Raw genomic sequence first — 22,820 nt, 5'->3', positions numbered from 1 at the left:
AAACTGAACGGGTCTGAGCAGTCTGAAGAGCGATATGTTCAGAAGCAGCCCAACACAAGAAATAGGGCCCACTCTCCTTCCCTCTGCCTCCCAAACCAAACCGAATGCAAGGCAAAAAGAAGCCGCAACAGCTGTGACAGCCAGCAGCAGGGGAAGGCGGCACCGCACCGGGCAGCCCTCTCCACCGTATGTTCCTGGAACTTTTTAGAATTGCCATTTTACAAGAAACGACGCCAGTCTTAAAGCACAGACAAGCGTACTTTGCCATAAAGTTAATGGGAATTCAGTATGTATCACACTCGTTAGGTACCAGCAGACAAATAATTTTATAAACATTCAGCAGACGGAGCAGGTGGTTGCCTCTCTGATTGCCTGTACAAAAAGGTCTTTGCAGATTCCATTTATCACCTCCAGGAAAAACAAACCTAGTTTCATTTCAGCTTTCACTGAGATGCAGCAAATCTCTTCTAGACCTTGCAGCACAATTTTAATTTGTGATTACTGCAAATCAATTTTTGCTAGGAGTTATATTGGCAGCCCTGAGAAACAGTTTTTAAACAAATTTTAGAAGCTCAGGTTACTTTCTGCTAGTTTCTTCCTGAATATAAATTATTTGTTTGTAGGAGCCAATAATCACATTTAATAAACTTCCACTTGTTGTAAATGATCCCCCTTTAAAACTCTTAGTGTTAAAACAATGGGATTATTCTAATATAAATAAAAATTTGCAACCTGTGACAAACTTGCACATGAATACCACTGGCTATCTGTAACCAATGTATGCAATTTATAAATGTATGTAAATTTAAATGTATGTATATGTGTAATAAATATACATAATAAATGGGCACTGGCTATTTAATATTTTCCAACTGCATATTTAATCTGTGATCAGGCTTGATAACTGAGCTGCAACATGTATCTGCCTGTCTGCCTGATACTTCAGCTTGGCTTGCTGAGGCAAGTTTAGGAGAGTATCACGAATCAACATTTTCTTTCTCTCTGTCTCTGCCCCAGGTCATTCTCTACCAACCAGTTTTTCTTTCAATGGGAATAACGCAGTAAATAATTTTTACTTCTAACTGCTTTTTAATATAGAATAACCATTTTATTAACTTGTACATATAAGCAGAGACTTGGCCAATGTAAAATAATACTGTATTATATTGAAACAGAATGGCTTTTCAGTCAAAAGAAAGAATACTTTACAGTCATTGAACCATAATTATATCTGCTTTATGCCTCTGATGCTGCCTGTACTCTAAACGGACATGGCTCACTAAGACACAGACAGCATGGGCATCTTTCAAAATTTATACAGCAGACACAATACTGTAATCTCATTACATGATCTTCAGACAACTAACACAATTACCTGGACTTGTATAACAATGAATAACTTGGGCATCTCCTCCCATTTATGATTGCTTAAGTTATTGTCACTCAAATACTCACAGACTTTTGTATCTTTCCATCTTGCTTTCCTTATTAAATGCAACTAATGAAAAAAAACCTGTTACTGGAGAGAAGGCCTAAAGGAAGAGACGACATAATTTCTCAGAGCAAGGAAAACCAAGGAAGACTGCACGCACAAAGGCAACAGCTCAAAGGATTTGTAAACTGTAGCACACATGCTGATGAGCAATACTGAAGATAGCTGTCAAATAGGTGAGAATTAAGAAGCCAAATAAAGGTGAGAATTAAAAAAAAAAAAGTTAATTTCAGCAAACTACCACATTTTAGGCTAAGAAACGAATCCTGTACGCCTTTATTTTTGACTGAACAAATGCCTTTGATTATGCTACCCTGCAAATGTAGAAGTACAGTGAGATGTTATGAAACTGCTGCATTATCAATGAGACCCCCTAATGCCATTTATACATCTGATTCCCCTGCCTGGCAGCCTGATAACATACTTCCCATTTGGTCAGTCTGTTAGCAGCAGCATTGCATTGCATTGCTGATGAAAAACTTCTCGGGGATAACTCATGTTCTACCAGTTCTTCTGCAGAACCTGTATGCAAACTCAAGTGTACAGCGTATCTAAGCAGCCCTCAAGATTAGACAACTGATTTTCATGACATATCTCTCAGTACTTAATTTAGGCTGTTTTATTTCTTAAACAGCTAGACTACAAACAATAAATATTACAACACTGACAAGATGCATATACTTACTACCTCTTTCAATCTGAATTACATGTTGTCATCTCTAATATACAGTGAATGTGATTCTTCATGATAAAGAATTGTATAGCTGAGGAAACACTTTATTGTTGGACTACTGCTAAGAAAATGAACATGATATTAGTTTCCTCAACAAAAGGAAATAATTCAATAATCATTATAAGCTTTATATGAACTCTGCTGGTAAAAGATAATGAAAATTCTTGTAGTAAATGAAGTGAGAAATACTGTTAAGAAATGGAGGGTAGGGAAAAAAAAAAAAATCATTCTCGTTTCCCTTTTTTCTTTCCTCCAACTTAAAAACAGTGAGCTTTGCTTCAGCTTGTTTATGAAGAAATAGCAGTGGGTGTCTGTTACAAAAAAGGAGTTTTACAGAGTATATAAGAAAAAACCCCTATGCTGGGTCAGACTAAACACCATTCTGGAGTAGTATCCTGGCTCAGAGTGGTCAGCTGTCAACACTCAGAGAAAGAGCACAAGAAACAGGCAGGTACAAAGCGATCTCTCCGAGTCTGCAGTAAGAACAGCATTGGCTTACCTCGGGCAGGAACAGTTCACCCATTCTGAAGCAGTTTCTAAAGGTGAGGCTCCCTTTCCCGTGAAGGTGGTTACGCTGGGCAACACGACAGGTAAGTCTTCATAAGGTACGGGGACAGCGCCACATGCCTGGCAGTGAATGACAGGAATAGGTGTTCCCCAGTACCGCTGTCGAGATATTAACCAGTCTCTTAATTTGTCGCTCGTTAGGTCTCCACCTATTCCTTTATTTTTGGCCTGCTGGGTAATAGTTTTTAAAGCCTCCTGACGAGTCATGCCTGTGATCTGATTAAAAAAAACAGAGAAGCAGAAGAAGAAAGAAAAACATTTATTTGCTGTCAGTGAAAATGCAAGAACAGACAAAAAAGTCACAAATGCAACTTCTGAGAGTCAAAGTTTATGAGCCTCATATTAATTTTCCCCTTCCCACTGCTTAACATCATTCTATCTAAGAGACAATTCACACACCAGTTACTTGATTCATTCAAATTCTCAATCAAAGGGTAATGTTCTTGACAGCCTGAATAGAACAAGGCTGAGAAAGAGCCCAGTAGACCCCTTCAGCCTTTATTGGCAGATATTTACATTTACTGCTGATATTTTAATCAACTGCTGTATGCTGAAATTTCCAGAATGCAAGGTAGAGACTGAGGAAATGTGGATGGTGAAACAGCTTTCTTTTTCCTGTGTTGATCTGGTGTTTTTCTACTCTTGCTTTCAGATACATCCTAACCAGTTAGACCCTACCTGTCATGCAACAGAACATGAGCTTTGTGGCTGCTATCAAATGCATTTTTTTCAAGAGCTGTAACACCATATATATATATATATTGTATTTAAATATAAGATTTCTATGTCACTTCAGGCAGATATGTTACCAGAAAGGCTTACGCCACATTTCAACGAATATGTGGAAAAAAGGACTAATATATTAATATTTCGCTTAAAAACGTATTGAGATGATGAAATAAGAATCAACTTTTAACACAGGATCAGTTATTCAGTTTGCATTTTAAAACTCAGACCAATGCTGTAGCGTCTTCTCCAGCAACAAAAGGAAAAAAACCCTCATTTTATTGCTACAGAAGAGCCAACATATTTCATCATTAAATTATTTCTAGAGATTTGGTAGTATAAGCCTGGCTTGATTCTTTAAAAAAAAAAAAAAAAAAAAAGCCTTTAAACATACAAATCATTTGGCACTCTTTTAGAAAACAGATTTAGTTTGCATTGTTATTCTAAGTTGGAAAGAACTCCATACTTGTATACCCACCTCCCCAGAATTAATGACTTTCTCCAAACCATTTGGCAATGTTTCAGTGACTTCAGTGAAAGAAATGCCCAGACTCTTAGCTACTGCAGCATCTTCTGCACTTGTACTAGGTATTCCTAAGAAGATGGAAGTATAAAAAAAAGAAAATTAGTTCTGGAATTGACTAACATGGGTATCAATCATCAACTTGAGGATAAAACATTTTATTTCTATGACACTCTCTTTAGAATGACTTATGTTTGCCCAAAGGAGTTTAAAAATCTAAGAACAATAAAAATGTTCTAATGTTCTTTAAGCAGTGAAATTCAAGCAGCAATAATTACAAACACATTTTCTCAGTTTCTCTGTAATCCAAGTATTAATCAATGTCCCACCACAGAAAAGGCTGAAAATCAGATGGTTCAGAAAAAGCTACAAAATTTGGATAAATAATAAAAATTTGCAACACAATTATATTATCTAAATATACTATATTTAAATAATAAAAATTTAAATTATATTTGCTAATATGAGAAACAAATACTAAACAAACAGTGTAAATAGTCCTCTTGTTTCAATAGTAAATTTAATCTCTTTCTAATTTCATAGTTTATTAAAATGTACCACAATACAACAGTCTCTAACATTACTATCCCTTTAACTTATTATAAAAGACATGAATTGTTTATAATCTCAGGAAAACAATTCAAATAACATCGATTTTCTATTCAGAGTATCACTACTGAGAGCACTTCCTACTGCTGTTCAAGTCAGTTATAGAAGCCACAGTATTTAAGGCCCCTGATGCTATCTTCCCTTTCCATCTTATTATTTGGGTCAGTCATACATCTTGAATACAAGTTCCTCTTCTAAGTCACGTAGACTTCTTTTTATTATAGCAATTTACCAGCACCATAAAATGACACACTATCGTTAAATATTTCTTACTCATATTGATAGATGATGACATCTTCCCTCTGATTTTGCTGCATGTATTTTGAAAGATACTTCGTTCTGCTTTGGAGATTCACACCTTTCAGGGTGAATTAAGAAATTTCTTAACTTTATTATTACATGTATTCTGACATAACATTGAGATACTAACAGATTTATGATTTCTACTGGGAGATAAATTTTTCTGCATATTTTTTTTCCTTTCAGTGATAATTTATTTAATATTTTGAACAATCTTGCACAATTGCTGTCCTCTTTAAAAGGCAAAGAAACTTATTTCAACAAGTCAATGCCAACATTAGGTTGGGGAAAACTACAGAAAGAAACTCTCAAAATATTGCTGAGCACATTAGAATTATTAACATACAAACTACTTCATTCAAAACCAGTTTAACAATCATCTTTGTTCAGGCAGTGAAATGCCTGCTATACATTAACTCTGTCAATATATGGAAGTTTGGAAGCAGATAACTAAAGAAAACCAGGCAAAACTGCCCTGTGACAAATAACTCCCTAACTAGCAAAATACGGAATTGCTATTTTATCTTTCCAGGAGATGTACGCTCTTGCCATTTGAAGGCCCTATTATAGAATAATGTATGTATCTTAATTTGTCAGAGAGCCCTGCAGCCTGCAACAGGTGGCTTCACCATATGCTCTACAAATGCAAAAAAAGCGGGCCCCACTTTTTGGTCTTCCTTCTTTTGAAAAGATGATGCTATTAATGTACATTTGCAAAGCTCAACAGCTGGCATCCAGAACTTCCCGGGAAGAGCTGGGCTGTTTCCAACAGACATAAGGCCAAGGTACGTGCCAATGAGCAAGTTGAAAGCTTTTAATGAAAAATATGATCAGTTATCTCAATTATTTGGCTTCTCTTACATGAGCAGAGGTTCTGGTTCTCAAAAACAGATTCATTCCTGAAGTGTGAGATGTGGGCATGTTGTAAGTAAGGTATAGAGCCCAAGTGAATAATTTCTATCAGGCTTGTGAGGGTCATCCAAGACATTTTTGCAGCGTCAGCTGGTTTTATTCAGTCCAGTTGTTGTGCAGGACCAGCCAACATCAGCAGTGGTGTAGAGAAAAACAAGTAGCTCCAGGACAGGACAGATGTATCAACAACAGGGAGGCACAAAAGGGACTTAAGGGATAAGGATGCAGTGGAAAGAGGGAAGAAGATACAAAGAACTATTTTCATATTAGGACTGGCACAGAACATTGCCTACTCATTGCAGCTGAAACCACAGCAAAACACAACAGTAAACAAAAAGCTTGGTGGGTGCTACTGATGAAGATAGACTTTGCAGATTAAAATGGACACAATTTTTAAAAGGTAGTACAATTTCTAATTTTACTTAGAAGGACAATCACATCATCTAACAATATGTACTTAACCACCTAAGTTGGGGGGCTAGGCTCCCTATGCAGGAAAGGAGTAAGACAAGCTGCTTCACAGGATGACTTTGAGAAGAGAAGCCCACTCCAGGTGATTCAGAGTATCCTCTAGCAATGCCCTTCCCCCTCCACTTATGGATGCTCAATCCTAAAGTAGGTGCTTAAATTATGGGAATGCTTCCTTTAGAGATAAAGGGCCCAAGATAACTGTCCAAGAGTACCTGAACAGAATTATTATCTGTTCTGATTTATTTTACTCATCTCGAGACAAATATTATCAGATAAAAGTCAAACTTGGAAGTTTTGTATGTTTACTGCCTGAAACATTTCTCTGTAAGGATGCACATAATTTATGTAAACGTAAGACAAAAAACAAGCTAGAAGTCTGGGTTGTTTGCAAAATGTTTATGTCAAACAATAGTACAGTTCTGTTTTGATTAAAGATGGTGAGAGACAGCCAAATACACCTGCACTGTAGGTAATCAATCCTCTTAAGATATGCAGATCTTCAAATTTAGCTCATTAAATGTACTAATTTTGTAATATTTGCATTAAAATTTATCATTCTGTAAATCTCTCCCCCAGACAGATTCCACGTAGCTACTCTTCCCTTCCTTCTTCACTACTGAGGAACAGTATTGAAGAACAGGATTCCAAAGTCCAGAAGAGAGCCACCGTGTTCAAAGATTTGCCACAACAGTACCTGGTGCTCCAACACACCAATTGAAAACTAAACTATTTCAGTTACACATTAAATGTCACATACCTATTTTAGTATCAAGAAAATTCTCAAAATTGGTTTTTGCTGAGATGACTACAGGAATCTCCTGATTGGTAAGCAAATTCACAGCTGTCACTGAAGTAAGCGAGTCTGAAAACAAACGTAATGATCAAAGTAAAATATGACAGAAAATATGTTAAGAACATTACTCACTATTAAAACTCAGTTTATCTTAAACATGCATGAAATTTAAATTAGAATTTTGTTTAAATAAGAAAGAAAATGAAAAGCCTAATCACATTTCAAAAAAGTTCAGATGTATTAAAATAGTCAGTAAGTCTGACTGATAAATTCTCATGATTAGAAAACATACTTATAACAAACACCTGAATAAAAACAGAGTAAGATTTGGACTAGAATAAAAAATAGTGAGTCCTTGACCACTATGTGCGTGCTGCAGAGTTGAATGAATTGGCTCTAGAAAGCCCTGAATTATATACTAGCAGACATTACAAAATTAGGCAAAAAAAAAAATCTAGTTATTCAGATGAAACTGAAGGGCAGCATGTATACTATGCTTATGATTTGCTTTCTTACAGAAGAAATACAAAGCATGAGAAATATTGACCAATGTAAAAAAAGATATGTAAATAAGCAATTGATTTCCAAACAGAATATTCATATTCATATTAGAGATGAGGAACCTAATGTCCACAGGGAAGGGGAGAGAGAATAGGAGAAATTCAAGGGTGATAAACTGGAATTGATATATAATGTGTAGCTTTGGTGGCTCGGCAAGAAGAAAATCAAACCTGAATACTCCAAGTTTTGAGGATTCAAACCCCACATCTCAATTTGGGCCTGTTTCTAACTTTTTCAGTGCCTTTACGTTGATGATAATTAAAATAATTAAATAATTAAAATAATTAAAATACAGACTACTAAGAGCTTCCTTTCACCTATCTTCATACCTAACCTGAGGAAAGTCTCAGTCTTGTATTGCTACGCATAAAATCTGCTTGAAATAAAATAACAGCATTTTAGACAACAGGGCTACTATATCTCATCAGTCTTGTTAACACAAACAATATATTTATTTATCTCTGATTACTACTTTTTCAAATTTCTGGTCTTTGAGATACCCATATTCTAGACAAAATTTCTCACATTCAAACCACTGCACATAGCTTTCCTCCTCTGTTTAAAAAATGTACAAAAGGAATCATTTCCCTCTTAAAAAGCAACTAAGCAAAAAGTCTCATGAACAGGATGCTGAGTGGGTAGGACAGTCTGCTTTTAAAAATAACTTCTCGCTTCCACCCAGCAATAATTTTGATTTTATGCTGGAACCCCAAATAATAACTGCAGTTTATGAAGGTACTCTTTCTTTTGCTCATTTGCTCACATCATTATTACAATAGCCATAAAGAGATGATATTACAGTTAGAAATGTAAAAAAAATGTATGCATAATATTATAATGAGTCAATGAACAATGTAAGGATCAAATCTTTATCTCAGATATCTCACACTGACAAAACTAGAAGACTTACCAGGTTCTAAATTAACATAAATTTTGCTAGGCTAAAAAAAAAAGAATGTTTGAAAACCAGTTGCTCACCTCTATTTAAATAATGATAGCCTAAAAGACAGAGCTGTACCCCAAGAGTAAAGGTATTAGAATTTTAAGTTACTTTGCCATACAACATCTTTTTTTTCCTCTCCCAGAAAACATAAAAACATACCCTCCTGATTATTTAAATGAGAACACAGTGAAGAAAGGAGTTAAAAGACTATCTCTGCTGAAAAGAAAATTAAAATTTTAATGTTACTAGTGAATGTTTTAAAAAAATCTTGGTTAATGTGAAAATATGGTCTATCCAAGGCAATAAAAAATTTCTTTTTACTTAAGTGCCATTGTTGGCCCTTTGTATATACCATGGCTGAAATGCAAATCTGAAAGTCCATGTAGAAATTCTTCTCCTTTATATTCTCTTCTTTGGAAAATACCAGTCTGTGCCTTTGAAATGCTAAAGAAATACTAAGAAATATCAGCCAATTTCAACCCAAAAATGGATATAAGTATATTTATGAGTAGCAGAGTACACAACAATAGCAGAATTACAATTCTGGAATTGTGTCCACTTTAAAGCCTCTTTTTCAGCATCTTATGGCTGTCATTATTCTGCATGAGAGTTTCTTAATTTAGCTCAACCAAAAGGTGAAGTTTATTCTTAACAGACACAAAAAAAGCCTTTCAAGTATTTTCACATAAAAACAATATAAAAAATACATTGTAGTCCTTACTAAAAACAAGTTTTGCACCTGTATGGTTTGGCTGAAAGCACAAGATCCAACAAAGATACAGGCACGTACATGGATGTGCGTTTCTGGGGTTAGTGCTTTGATTTGGCTGAATTGGAAAAAATGCAAATTTCTTCCTTTGTTCCTTAATAAAAATTCTCCAAGCTTTGCTCACCTCTGAGACAAGGGCTCTACATACTCATCACACTCCATTTTTTTCTGCTAGCAAGCAAACCTTATTAAGGTTATAGAAATGAAGCACTCAAAAATAAAGCATGTTATGCTCAACCATCACAATTTCCCACAAGATTCCTGCTTCATTGCTGTTGACATCAGATGTTATATAGACAATGAAGCCACATGTTAACCAGTGAGGTAAAAGTAAATATTGAACCCAGCCTGAAGTGGAAACAAAAAGTATTCAGTATACTTTGTATTTACTCTTATAATTTTCAGGTTTTCCAAACAACAAAAAGATAGCAGGCCAGAGATGCTAAATAAAGGCAGAATTGGTGGTAGGAGCCTTCAGGAAACCCATCAACACCAATTAAAGAATTACTTCTTATTTGTATCCTCTGTACAAGCTGGGATCTGCCATAGGACTACTCCTAATTTACTCCATTAGAATCTTGTATTAACTAAGGATCTGCACAGCAGAGTATTGTTTTGCTATGTATCAATGATCCAATTTGCTATGTATTAATGATCACTTGCCCTCTTTACATTCCCTATGACAGGAAGAGATCATCGTTGGTGCAAGAGTTGGTTCTGCTGTCTTTGTGCTAACGACAAATTACCATATAGCCATGAGATTTTCCAATGGGCTGACACAGTCAGAGTTGGACTATTCACTTCTGGTACATGACGAAACAAGAATCTGTTCCATTGCTTTTATATACTATGAAGTTTTACAGCCATTATAAAAGGAAGAATTCTAACGTAGCTGCTGTTACTGTATCTGAAGCCAGGACAGGCTGAAGTGATACTGCTTGACATATACAAAGAATCAAAAGACCTGTTCCCTCTCAACAGGAATAGCTCATGCTCAGCTTGACACACATTCTCTGAAGATCATTCGCTAAAATTGTTACTGTTCTAAAACAAAATGCAGTATGAGAAAAATATCACCTTTCCCTGGGATGAACTCTCTCTGAAAGACTTCCTTGAGACTGCTATTCCCATGCAGCAGCCTGTGAGTCGGTAATATATATAAATGGGAAGCTCCATAAATGGCTTCAGGCGTATAGGTGTAAGCTGCTAGCTTCTCTTCTGTTACTTTACCATTAACCTGAAAAAGAGCAAATATCCCCGATTAATTTATTTTTTTCTCCATTGGAAGTGCAGTGGTTTTAGATTCCCCTTCCTTTTTATGCAGCTAACAAATATATATCACCCTGTAGAAATATACAATTCTGATTATCAAAGCCAGATGCATTCCCACTATTGGGAACTTCCAGAATCAAATCTTGACAAAATTTACTTTTAAGACCTTGAGAAAGTGGCTTTACAATCTTGCCTCAGTTTATCCAAATATATATAAAAATATTTATATTCTAAAGCCATATGTAATATTAAATCATGCTACTGAGCTAGATTCAGCCCCTGGTTAAGTAACCTGGAATCCTTCTATTTCCTTTTAATATGCATGCCCTGTTTCCAAGAAATGGAAATGAGATGTTACCTCTGAAATCTAAAGAGAATTCAAGATTTTCTCAGCTACCAGGCTTTCTACCACACTTCTCTGATGAAGTCAATGTTGCAACTTATGTACAGGAATAAAATAATAAAAGGTGGCACAACATTAAAACAACTGGACATAAAATGAGAGTAATAAACCCAGAAGACTGCTTAAGAACTATCACCCAGCACTATCAACAGGCTTTATATTCTAGGTCAATTAACTGTGGAGTGTATGGGGGTCTTAGAAGGAGATTTTTCTACCACAGGTATTGATATACATTTTCAGAAACAACTGACAAAAACAACTTAAATACAAAAATGCACCTTCTAGCAGCATGCGATTCAGAGGTATTAAGAAAGTTTAAGCTGTCTTAATTTGAGGTTCCCCAAAAGTCAGTATTTTAAAATAAGAAGTCACTGTTAAATTCTTACACCAGAGTAAATGACCACAATAAAGCTTTGAAGCCCAAGGGCTGAAATTCCATCAGGGTCTCTGAAAACCTCTTTTGTCACTATCATATTCAAAAAGCCTTTTGCATCTCTTCAGAGGGACTTCAAATTTTACCATTTTTCTCCAGATGATTATAATTCTCTTGAGGTTTCTCTTTCCTTCCTCTCATTCTATCCAGACTTCTGTGTAGCTCCATCACTACCTAATTGTCTGGTTTTCATTATTTTAATTCCTGTGTGTAATAAATGAAATAATGGACAAACGTCAATAACGTGGCTTGCCTGAGGTCAGCTTGGGTCTGACAGAGAAGGTGCTGTGCAGAGCGGAGCTAAAGCCCAGCCAGACCCCAGCTGACTTGTGCAGTGCCACTTGATACTGCTCTTGCTACTGCTCCCCTAAATGTCCTGGCGTTCAGGAATGCTTATTAGCTGGCATGTATTTTGGCACAAATACACACAGCCAATTTGCATCCGATGTTGCACTTGAACACACAAACCCTTTGCTAAGGAGGACAGCAGGGAGTATCTCTTCAACCCACAAGTGGTGTTCTTCAGGATCTGTGCTGGTCTGGGCATGAACATACAATAATCTCTTTTAGTAGGTTTCAAGCCTTTTAGATCTGAAAATCCATTCCCATCACGCATTTCAAGGGTTGCGGTTAGCCCAAGCAAGATAGCAGCATTGAAATTTCTGACTTACCTTTAGCAAGAAGTCAAGAGAGCATCCAACACAGTCACCTATCCAATTTGCTTGCATTTCTTTTATACCATACCACTCAGGGAGATCGGACAAAGCATCAAACATAGCCTAATGCAATAAAAGAAACAATTAGAACATTCAGCTTTTGTAAGCGTACAAATTAAGACTATGGGTTTAGTTATAACAAACAGCAAAATGATATGGTGCTGGTAAAAACACAGGAAGAAGTGTTTTTCTACTGCTGTTGCCCCAAATTCATGTCTTTGAGAACAGAATTAACATGGCGCAAGACAGAGGTATGACGTCTCCAACAGAGATCCTATTGTTATTAAAAGAGGCCTTCCTTTTGAATGGACTAAACCTTAAACACAAAACAAAACCCTTAAATGAAAACAAACACAGAAAATATTCCCAATGGGGGTAAACTGCGGGAAGTGTAAGTGACCTAATGAGCTGAACAAGACTACTGACACATAAGAGATGTGCTTGCAGGTATGAAGCCTGTGTTTGAATTAGTTGTTCTAGACAATAGCCTGGAGATGGCAGTCAGACAAAAGACATCTACATGTCCTAAAATTTTCAAGCTCTGACTTAAAGTGGCAAAATAGAGTTTCCAGCTGCCTATCTATTTTTCATATTTCATATTGATTTTTTACCAAGCACAACAGGTTATAAAATCAAGTGGGATCTTTAGGTGATATCATCCTGTAAAAAAAAACCAAACCCAAACCATAATAATAAGGGTTCATATTAAATTCAAAATATATATAACAATACTATAATAATATAATAATAGTATAATACATTATACAGCAGAGAAGAGATTAAGTGTTGGCTCCTTCATTAGCCATAATGTCCAACAACCAACCTGTAACTTCTATGTATATTTATACTCAGCAAGAGGTATATCCATATATTTACGTACTTTCTGATGTGTGGCATGGAACCATAAGAGACTATTCCAAGTCAACTAATGTTTGCCTAAACCATTTGAACGGTATGTTTTTAATAAAAGAAATCTATAAAAACGTAAAGGAGAAGACATACAAAGGGATGGATAACTCAAACTCATCTCATTTTTCAATTCATTTGTGTTATGAATACTCCATGACTGTCCAAAATCTTTACTTTGGCAGAAGAACAGCCAGAGGCATGAGTCACTCAGACAGATGGTGGATATGCTGAACAATTACAGTTAAAATCTAAGAATAAGGCAACATGTTGAACAGTTTTTCCCTCAGCTGTGACTCCCAACATCAAATGTGAAAGCTCTTTATTATCTCATTAATTGCTCACAACCTGCAAGGATGGACAGTAGCTATCATGTGCTGCTCAAATTAAACAGTGGGTAGTTAGATAATTAGTAAATATACAATTCATTCTTTTTCAGCTGTTGTGTTTTAACTACGTTCTTAAATATTTTCAGAGTGAGATGCATAAAAGACATTATAAGGATTACTTTCTAGTTACTGCTCTGTTGTATATCTATCATTCAAATTACAACAAAGGGCATGTCCTTCATAAATCATAATATTACACCAGCGCTTGGGATTATTATTGCTTTCTACATCCTTAAGAGTGAAATTAATTTTCTGATGATTTATAAATAAAAGAATGGTAAGGTTTTGGAAAGTTTTTAATCATACTGTAACTTTAATCAGTTGTAGCTCACAATTGCAAGTATGCTACATCACAGAGAATTCCAAATTCTCATTGTTCTCATTAATTTTAGTGTTCCAGAGACTACCGAGCTTTATCTGCCATGAATAATCCATGTACATATACCCCTACCAAAGAAGAATGAATAACTGGAGATATATAGAGATATAGAGATATATACACACAATACTTGGACATATTCTTTGTAAGAATTTTAAGCATTTTAGAAAGAATGAAATTGTGCCAATACACACAGAACTGGCTGGACACAGTAGCAGATTTTTACAAATTCTCCTGCTTGCATATCCGTCCTAGTCTACATTACATTTTGCTGGCAGAAGCAGCTAAATGGGCATGTGCTATGCTGAAACTATACAGTCTGTAATTGCTTGCCAGCAAAACTTTCTAGATGTTTTTTCATTGCAGGATTAATACATCAAGATCCTTAATACCAGTATGATAATTATTTTAACTCTAGTTAGTTGGCCTTATTAGGAGCTATAGGCTACAGTTTGACTTAGCCCAATTCTTCTCTTGATAATGCAATTGCTTCATGCAGCTAAATAAAGTAAGAGCCAACTTAGCTTCACCTGAATGAAGATAACAAAACTTATTCTGCATGATGACACAGCCTAGCAGAGTTTGCAAACACAAACCCTTCACATCCTAATATGCACATGAACAGTAGTACAGTATGATAAAAAAAAAAGAACCAAAAACACTTCAAAAATTTTCAACATGGAATTATGATTCTCTGTTCTTTTCTACTCAACACACTACTTTGGCTTCTTGCCAAGGCTACGAATAGCAGGTGAAGTACAAAATGAACAACATGTAAAACACAAACACTTTACACAGTGTTACAGAGGCAAAAATATCCAGTATGTATACTGCTAGCATGTTAATAAGTGTTTCTGGATGGTAAATTAACCTAGGATACTCACTAACAGGAAAGTAGAAAAGCACATTAATTCTTACACACACTAATGCATTATACATTCCAAATTCATACATGCAAATTAGGAGGTTTTTAAAAATTGCTTAAGGGAAACCCTTTTAAAAAACTTTTTGTTTTCAAATCCAACTGCACTACACCCTGCAAAAACATAAATCTATAAATATATGTTAAAACTATTATTAATTTTAAAAAGTTATATGTAGCCTGTTTGGGTATACAAAACTCTTGAATAGAAGCTGACCAACGCTAGCATAGAAATTCCTGAATATTATAAGCTAGTGTTCGAAAAGTTAATATTTAACTCCATGAATTTTGCTTCCATGTTCTTTTTTAAAATCACTGTCATGTTTGGTAAAACATCTTATGACTCATTCAAGTAGTCCCACGAATTCTGCTCCAATTATTATTTTGCAATTACTGATATGATTCCTTAAACAAAAATTCTGACCCTTAAGGGCATGTACATAACTCCTAGTCATCTGTGCCACAAGTTTGGTAACTAGGTAACACAGAAAAGACAATGAACAAGATTCCCAGCACGTAGGCAAATAAACAAAAGTAAAACCATGTTGGATCCTGCAAGGGACAAAGAACAATAGCAGCGTTACAAGTCGGTAAGCAGAGAGTGATAAACTTATCAAATAAATTCCATTTTCAAATTTCTGATGATGACTTAATAGTGAGAAACTTGGAAACATTAGGTAGCAGAGTCTTTCTACTTCCATTTTTCACGGCTCAGGAAGAGATGATAAAACTTAAAATGCAAGCGTCTAATTACAGGAGAAATGACTCCTATCTTAATTAAACACAAGTCAAGGTAAAGCATAAATACATTTTGGCAGTCTTTCAGATCTAAAGATAGACAGACTCAGGAAAAAGCTAAAGAAATCAAAGCTACATTCAGGGATAAGAATGACTTCAAGGCTCTTACAGCTTTAGGAAAGTTTGACTTAAGTGCTGGAGATGTTGAAGACTCAGGACAAGCTAATGTTTCACAGGACTGCTTTACTCTTTCAAAAAACACCTAGAAAATTATGGCATAGTTAGAACACGAAAGTCAACCAGTTCAGATCATCAGAGTCACAAAATCAAGATGAGTTTGCTGAAAATTCATCACACGCAACGATGACCAAGTCTGAAATTAGAAGTAAAGCATCTGAAAGTGGAAAACTGATCTCACATATCCAACTGTTTAGTCTGTTGAAGATTCATAGAGAAACAGAACTTCAGTTTAGCAAACTTCAGACAGAAAAAAGTACATAAAATCAAAGAACAGAAGTGCTTTATAATTTCCCAAGAGTATCTCAACTCCAAAACTCCCCCTCCTGCTTGTAGTTCAAAGAAGGAGGATTCTGCTGATCACCTAAAAAATTCAGTCTCTGACTTCAGGAACTAAAATTTTTAGTATGGTCAATGCCTGCCACTAATTTCACACTTAGTGAGAGGATTTCAGTTCCTCTGTGACAGTAAATGAAATAAACTGAAAAATCTAAATATAAGCTATAAAGCCAAATGTTTACTCTGTTTTCAATGAAGACACTTTAATGAAGTTTGACAAATTTGCAACATAACAACAAGAGTAAAATAAAAAGGTCAGCAAAAGGTTTCATTTCAAAAGCATCCAATTCATCAGCAAAATAAAATTGTCTTCTACTAAATTAACATAAAATTAAAATAGAAAGCTTTGCTTCTGAGGAGGAGTCAAAGAAATATTCAAGATCTGTTTGGATTAAAATTATATTCTTCACTTTATTTGATCAAGCTCCCAAAAGAGTAACCAAATACAAACTAAAGATTACACAAAATCATTTAATACAACTTAATATATTAACTAAAGTACAGGAAATTAAAGTTAGGCTGCCCACTGTTTTATTTTGCACTCTATTGCCCGGTTCGAACTGTGATTACGCAGTACAGCTTCTGCTGGTATTCAATCTCTTCCTGCTTTGTTCTGGTGTTTTTTTTTTTTTTTTTTTTTTTTACCTTCAGTAGTTTCTGCCTGTACTATCGTAGGTCACTCTTGACTCTTGTTTCCCATGTGTGAAGTATACTGAAAACATACATTAAAAAGAAGCAACAACACAGACACTGTGTGTGCTTAAAATTCTTTCTCGTAAATGTCTGAACCATCAGAGTTTTTCCCTCGCTTTTTCATAAAATTTATGGTCAACAAGCACCTCTGGTTTGACTATGTAGAACTGAGGGAAAGAAATGATTCCTCAAAAGCAAAAAGTAAAGCCAGCGTTCTTCTCCAGATTTGCTCTCCAGAGTTCTTCTCGTTGTAGCAATTACCAAAGAGAAGAAATTCCCTTTCCAATATAATGAAGCATATCTTTGGGATGAGTAATTGATTCCATAAATATAAAAGCTCTTTAAAACATTTGTTATCATTTTTAACAGTACCAAGCATTCACTGTTTGGATTAATCTTATACCAACAGGAACTTTAAATTTATATTGCTGTAGCATCAAATGAGATGCTGTGTTTAAACTAAGGTGAAAAGATCAGCCTGGTCTGGATATCCACAAACAATTTTCTGTCTTGCCAAACTGACAAAACAGGTGTCATTTTTTTATTAATGAAGTGCTAAGCAAGCTGTGGAGACAGTGCTCTTGGTCCCTTGTCCAGGAGAGAGCTCTCAGCCTGACTCAAGAGGAAGAGTTCCAAAGCGAGGTTTATCAGGCCCATTCTGTTGGAAGAAGACAACTATGAGCTAGACCCCAAGTGTGGGAAGTGAAAAGATCACACATAAAGCATAAAAAAACTGTAAAGAGCCGGCATTTCTCTTCTCAATGATGAGGCATTACCTCATGCTATGAAATCCAAAGTGCTGTCAAGACTCTTAACATCCTAAAATGAAGTACTTCAGTTTCATTACATTTCATTACCATTCTGTTGAATATCTCAGAAATAAAATAGAAAATAAACAATCAAGCAAAACATGATTACGTAAAACAATTCCAGTTCTAGTCAGACAAGACAAAGGGGCTGTCAGACGCACCACAAACCCAGAGAAAAGCTGGAGAAGAACTGGTAAATCTTTTGTTGTTTTCCCTTCACAGAGTTAGCACCATGCTAAACATCTAAGTTCCTGTGCTTCACAGAATGTGAGAAGGATTTGTCTCTAAATGTCTGTACCAAAAAAAACACCAACCCTATAACAAATAAACAGTAAAGAGTACTACTTATCTGTATGGAAACTATAAATTAGAGTGGCAGAATTTCGTAGGCCCTTTCACTTTCCCAATATTTAAATTAAACATACATATACTATCTTACTGCTGTGCAAAAAAGGGAGATGATTTAAGGCAAAACTTGGAAGTTTCAAAGTTGCTTCTATTTTATTTTGTTAAAAAAAAAAATTATTTTCTGTTTATTTGGGTGATTTTTGAAAAGTAAAATATGAAAAAATATTGTATAAAATTAATTTAGGAAGAACAGGGACTATGCAAAGACTAACCTTACAGATTCTCATTTGAGGACTCAGTTGACTGTACATAAAAAAACCTATAATAGCAATTTCCAGGTACACACAGAAAATACTAACATTTACAGAGAGATTTTTCCAATGAATCTGCCTACAGATTCAGCTGGGTAACCATAGCAACTAAATGTTTTAGCTTAAACATCTTAAATGCACAGACAACAATTTGAATAATAATGCCATCAGTTACGGCATTATACTTTTATCAAAGAAATGTGTCAAAAGAAAGATGACAATTAAAATGTTCTTTAAAAATCCATAAAAGCTGCTAGACCATTTCATATGTTCTTCACAGTTTAAAAAATGGGTCATGATTACTTTATTACTTTACATAACCAAAATGCTTTCTGCTAAGTGTTTAAAGCATGGTCAATACTTTTGCCCTTTGAGAAAAAATCACTGCCAGTGGTAAATTGCCATGTAAGCAAACACTGCTTTTTTTGTTTGCATTTTTTTATTTCAAGAAAGGACTACGAGCTGGTACAGTAACAATAAAGAAATCAAAACAAATCTACAGAAGATGATTCCTCCGGACACAACAGAAATCTAAAGAATAGCGTGTGTAGGAATGAAACACTGACTTCTGTAACACACGAGATGATTTCACAGCCCATTACTGATCACGTAACTCCTTTTTGCTATTTGACTGGTTATTTAAGCACTGCAGATGAAGATTACCCTTACTTGTATTTATTTTTATTAAGGTTGTGAGATACAGGAGAAAACATAAAATGATAAATGGGTGACAGAGAGGAACACAGATGACTAGAAAGATCATCAATATGCAGTAGAAATAGGTTGAATAGTTAGAACAAAATAATTTATGGATGCTCCAAGTAGAAAATAAGTTGTATACATACATATTCAGCCATTATTGCTAGCTGGTAATTTGCATGAAGAATTAAGGGATAGCAGATTCATTAAATGTATTTTAAATGGAACCTTGTCTATGAAACATGGTTATGAAATAAAGACTTACATTTTCCTCTAAGCCATATAGGAAAGGAGTTACTTACTGGAAATAAAGCTTTTTTTCAACATGCTTTCTCACTATGTCAACTTAAAGAAAACTCAGGGATAACTTCTGGAAGGAATAGGGAACAGATTTGCAGAGAGTCTTGTTGCAGAAAAAGGGCAAGGAAGGTGGAGCTTTCTGATATTTGGTCTTGAATTTCTGTAAACTTTTCAGAAGAAATAATAGTCACCACGGAAGGTGCAAGCAAAAGGTGACCAGAAGCAAATGGCTTTCCCCATGAGATACCAAAAACAGATTAAGGCCTCACTGGAGAAAGATGAGTGGGAAAAGTAGAACACACTTAAGGAATACTAACCCTCTAAGTCTAAAAGTAGCCAAAGTGGGAAAAAACCACAAATCTTCCCCAAAATGTGCAAGGATTAAATTACTATCAGATAATCACTCAATGCCTCCCATTTTTTAATTTCAAAATAAAAAGTAGTGAAACTTCAGTGGATAACAGAAATCTAGCCATACAACTCACTGAAAGCCTGATCCACTTACCTCTCTACCTTTTCCCAAACCTGTAAGAACACCTCGCACAAGGAAGGAATAAATCTGCTCTGTGCCCATAAAGTTGTCCAAGATGTGAGATAAAAGAAATAGAGGGCCAGGTGAGTTCTGATATGAATTATGGCAGTATGGGTCAAAGACCTAAAAGCTACTCTGTACTGACAGAAAACGTAGGTCTTTGGATGAGAATAATTTTGACCATGCTAATCTGGTATCATCTTGCCTTAACCTTCCAGACACCTTCAAAATAAGCAGAACTAGACAGAAGATGTTCAACAGGCAATTGTCTCAGAAATGGGGAATAAAGACCTCAGGGCCAGACAAGTTCTGGAAGGGCAAACTTTATTTCTATTGGGTTTTTTTATGCAAAAAAAAGTTGACCATGGATTTGAAATCCCCAGTGGGGAAGGAGGCTTTAGGAATACGCTAGGAAGAGTGATTGCTGTAACCATGGTGTTCAACACTATGCTATTTAGGATGATACGGATTCAGATCAACTGCCAACAGCCTGAATCCAAAGAAAAAGTATACAAAAGAAACAGATGTAGAAGGAAGGACTCACGTCCCACCACTCCTTGAAAAGTACTGAGATGACTATTGTAAGGAATGAAGAAATGTGTGGAAAGTTGAGTTTTGAGGATAATTAGTCAAGATATTCAGAAAGAGGAGCAAAAGTTTTGCATTTAAGATCTGTAATTTGGCTTCTGTCAAAATGCTGTTGTGAAGCTTCCTGGTTATGTCAGTGTGGGCACGGAGTCTCTAAGAGACTGAAGTCCTTGCCCCGTGTTAGCTCAGAGACAGTCTCCCTCCGATGGACAATCTTCAGTTGCAGCTTGCAGTTCATGGGCCATCCAGAGCTGCATGGCCAAAACAGTATTCTTCAGAAAGTAAGACACAACATGCTATGTTATCTAGCCTCTTGCAACTTGAAAGAAAAAATTAAGTCCCAAAAAAGGGAATTTATCTTAATCTTCCAAAGCATCAAATCCATCTAATATCAAATATTGGACTTAGAATAGCAAAGCCTGGTAATCTACTATTCTTATTTGAAGGTTTGGGGGAAAAAAAAGTAATTCCCCCCCCCCCCCCCCCCCCCAAATGTTTAAAGCCCTTGCCAAAAGAAGCAGAGTGAGACTGTTCAAAATGTGCCAGAACCACAGCAACAAAAACAGGAGTCAGTGGAGGGTGAGTAAAAAGGAAAATCCAAACCACCTGCTGATACTTGGTAGCATCTGTCACTGTACAAGAAGTGGGAGCCCATGAAGGAAATGCTTGCCAAAACACTGAGCTGGGAGCAATATGGCATCATTCATCGACCTGGTTGTATCAGCTAGCATAGACCCTACAGAATACCAACCATGCACAGAACAAAATTTTGGGAAACGTTTTACAGAGATCTGTAGAGTACTCAACTGTCCTCTGTAGTAACGCTTAAAGGTTTTGTAGAGGTTGATATAAATGTTCATCCCCAAATGAAAAGTAGAAGCAGCTCTCATTCATGATGCCACTAAGATGTTCAAGAGCAAGGGGTTGTTTGTACTTTTGCCCTTCATGTAGGTAGGGGATATGGTAGTCTCCTCAGGTGACATCTTTGGGGGAAAGATGAGGGGGTGCTGTGGCGGCACAAGTTTCTTCTTCTCATCAGCTGAGCCTGCTTACTGGAGAATGACATGTGGGAGATGTGATCATCCCAAGAGCTGATGCCTTTCCTGTAACTTCAATTCTTAGGTCAGACACTAAAGACAGAAGATAAATCTTCCTCCCTGCAGGAGGGTGGATACTGAGCAAGAGGTAATAAACGCATAAGCCAAAGGTGTTTTAAAGGTTACTGAAAATCTCCTCAGTCTTGTCTTTTGGTCTTTATGAGCAAAAATTTAAGGCTGATTCACCCCTCTTAGAGGGAGATAAGTAAACAGTGATTTGGTACAAGCATGGATACAGCTCAGAAATACCAGTCATTATTTCCTACAACCTCTATAAAGTCAATAGGCAAGAGATATATTGGTAAAGGCAGAAACTCTAGAGCAGCTCCAGCCTCAGCTGAGGAAAACAGTGAGTTGGGGCAGACCCTGAAATATCACAAAGATGATCATGAAATCTGGTGACAAGAGCACCAAGAAAAAGCTGAGAACATTGTGATCATTTTGTGTTTGTGCAGACATGCTCCATTTTTCCTTCAGCTGTAGCAAATGTTCCCTCCTTACTGCCAGAACAGGCAGCACAATCAGAAAACATGCATCTCGAGTACCCTCCCTGTGTATGAGGAATCAAAGCATCAGGCAGGATATCTAAGGTTTTTCTCTTTATTACGAATGGACCTAGAGTGAGACCTGGATTTCTTCTCCCTATATGATCGTGGAAATTTGGTGTCTTGAATCTGAGGCTCAGGAAAAGGGTCAAAGATAAATTTTTAGTATTTTCTTAGGAATAACTTACTCAATCTGTACGCGAAGTCTCAATACACAGAACACTTGGATGGAATAAAAACTTCACTCAGACAAAACAGGAAGTCAATACTTTCATCTCAGAGAGCATAAAACCAAAATTTTGTTGAAGAATTCCTAGGTGTGGAAGCTATGCTGTCCCATCACAACCAAAATTTGAGCTCCTAACAAAAAAGGATGTTTAAATAACTTGAAAATACTTTTTAAATTACAGGTAATCAAATACAGTAGAGTCTGAAGTAAAGTACAATAGAAGGTCCCGATGATCTTCAACAAAGAGCAGTTAATCATAAAGAACTATGGCTCAGGCACATGTGGAAATGAATGCTAGGTGACAGGCTGTACTCCATTGCTTATACTACGCCCTTAAGTCCAACACGTTGACTAGGTGAACAAGTTTCTAGTTCAAAAGATTGCACAGCTGCACACCCAAAATATGCAGAAAAGCACTTGATGGTAAGTATGGGGTCACAATGTGTGAATGCAGAACTCATTCATTCACCTCTAATTTACGCTTTTTGATTTCTTCAAAACTTGATCCCACACCAATTACTTAGAATTCTTAAAGA

The 22,820-nt window shown here is 36.0% G+C and overlaps 1 protein-coding gene across 3 annotated transcripts in view; it reads right to left on the bottom strand.

Moving 5' to 3' along the window:
• Positions 1 to 22,820, bottom strand: part of LARS2 (leucyl-tRNA synthetase 2, mitochondrial) — an 89,544-nt gene that overhangs the window by 34,872 nt on the left and 31,852 nt on the right. For all 3 annotated transcript variants that reach the window (XM_082304787.1, XM_082304788.1, XM_082304789.1), the window contains 5 exons: positions 12,179 to 12,286; positions 10,477 to 10,636; positions 7,091 to 7,195; positions 3,997 to 4,112; positions 2,725 to 3,008 (listed from right to left, as the gene is read on the bottom strand). In XM_082304787.1, the coding sequence (XP_082160913.1) occupies positions 2,725 to 3,008; positions 3,997 to 4,112; positions 7,091 to 7,195; positions 10,477 to 10,636; positions 12,179 to 12,286 (773 nt within the window). The remainder of the gene's footprint in view (positions 1 to 2,724; positions 3,009 to 3,996; positions 4,113 to 7,090; positions 7,196 to 10,476; positions 10,637 to 12,178; positions 12,287 to 22,820) is intronic.

This window comes from Platalea leucorodia (assembly GCF_965183815.1).
Source record: "Platalea leucorodia genome assembly, chromosome: 1".
Taxonomy (NCBI): Eukaryota; Metazoa; Chordata; class Aves; order Pelecaniformes; family Threskiornithidae; genus Platalea; species Platalea leucorodia.
The sequence above is the reverse complement of the archived record's forward strand: the minus strand, read 5'-3'. Positions and strand labels throughout refer to the sequence as shown.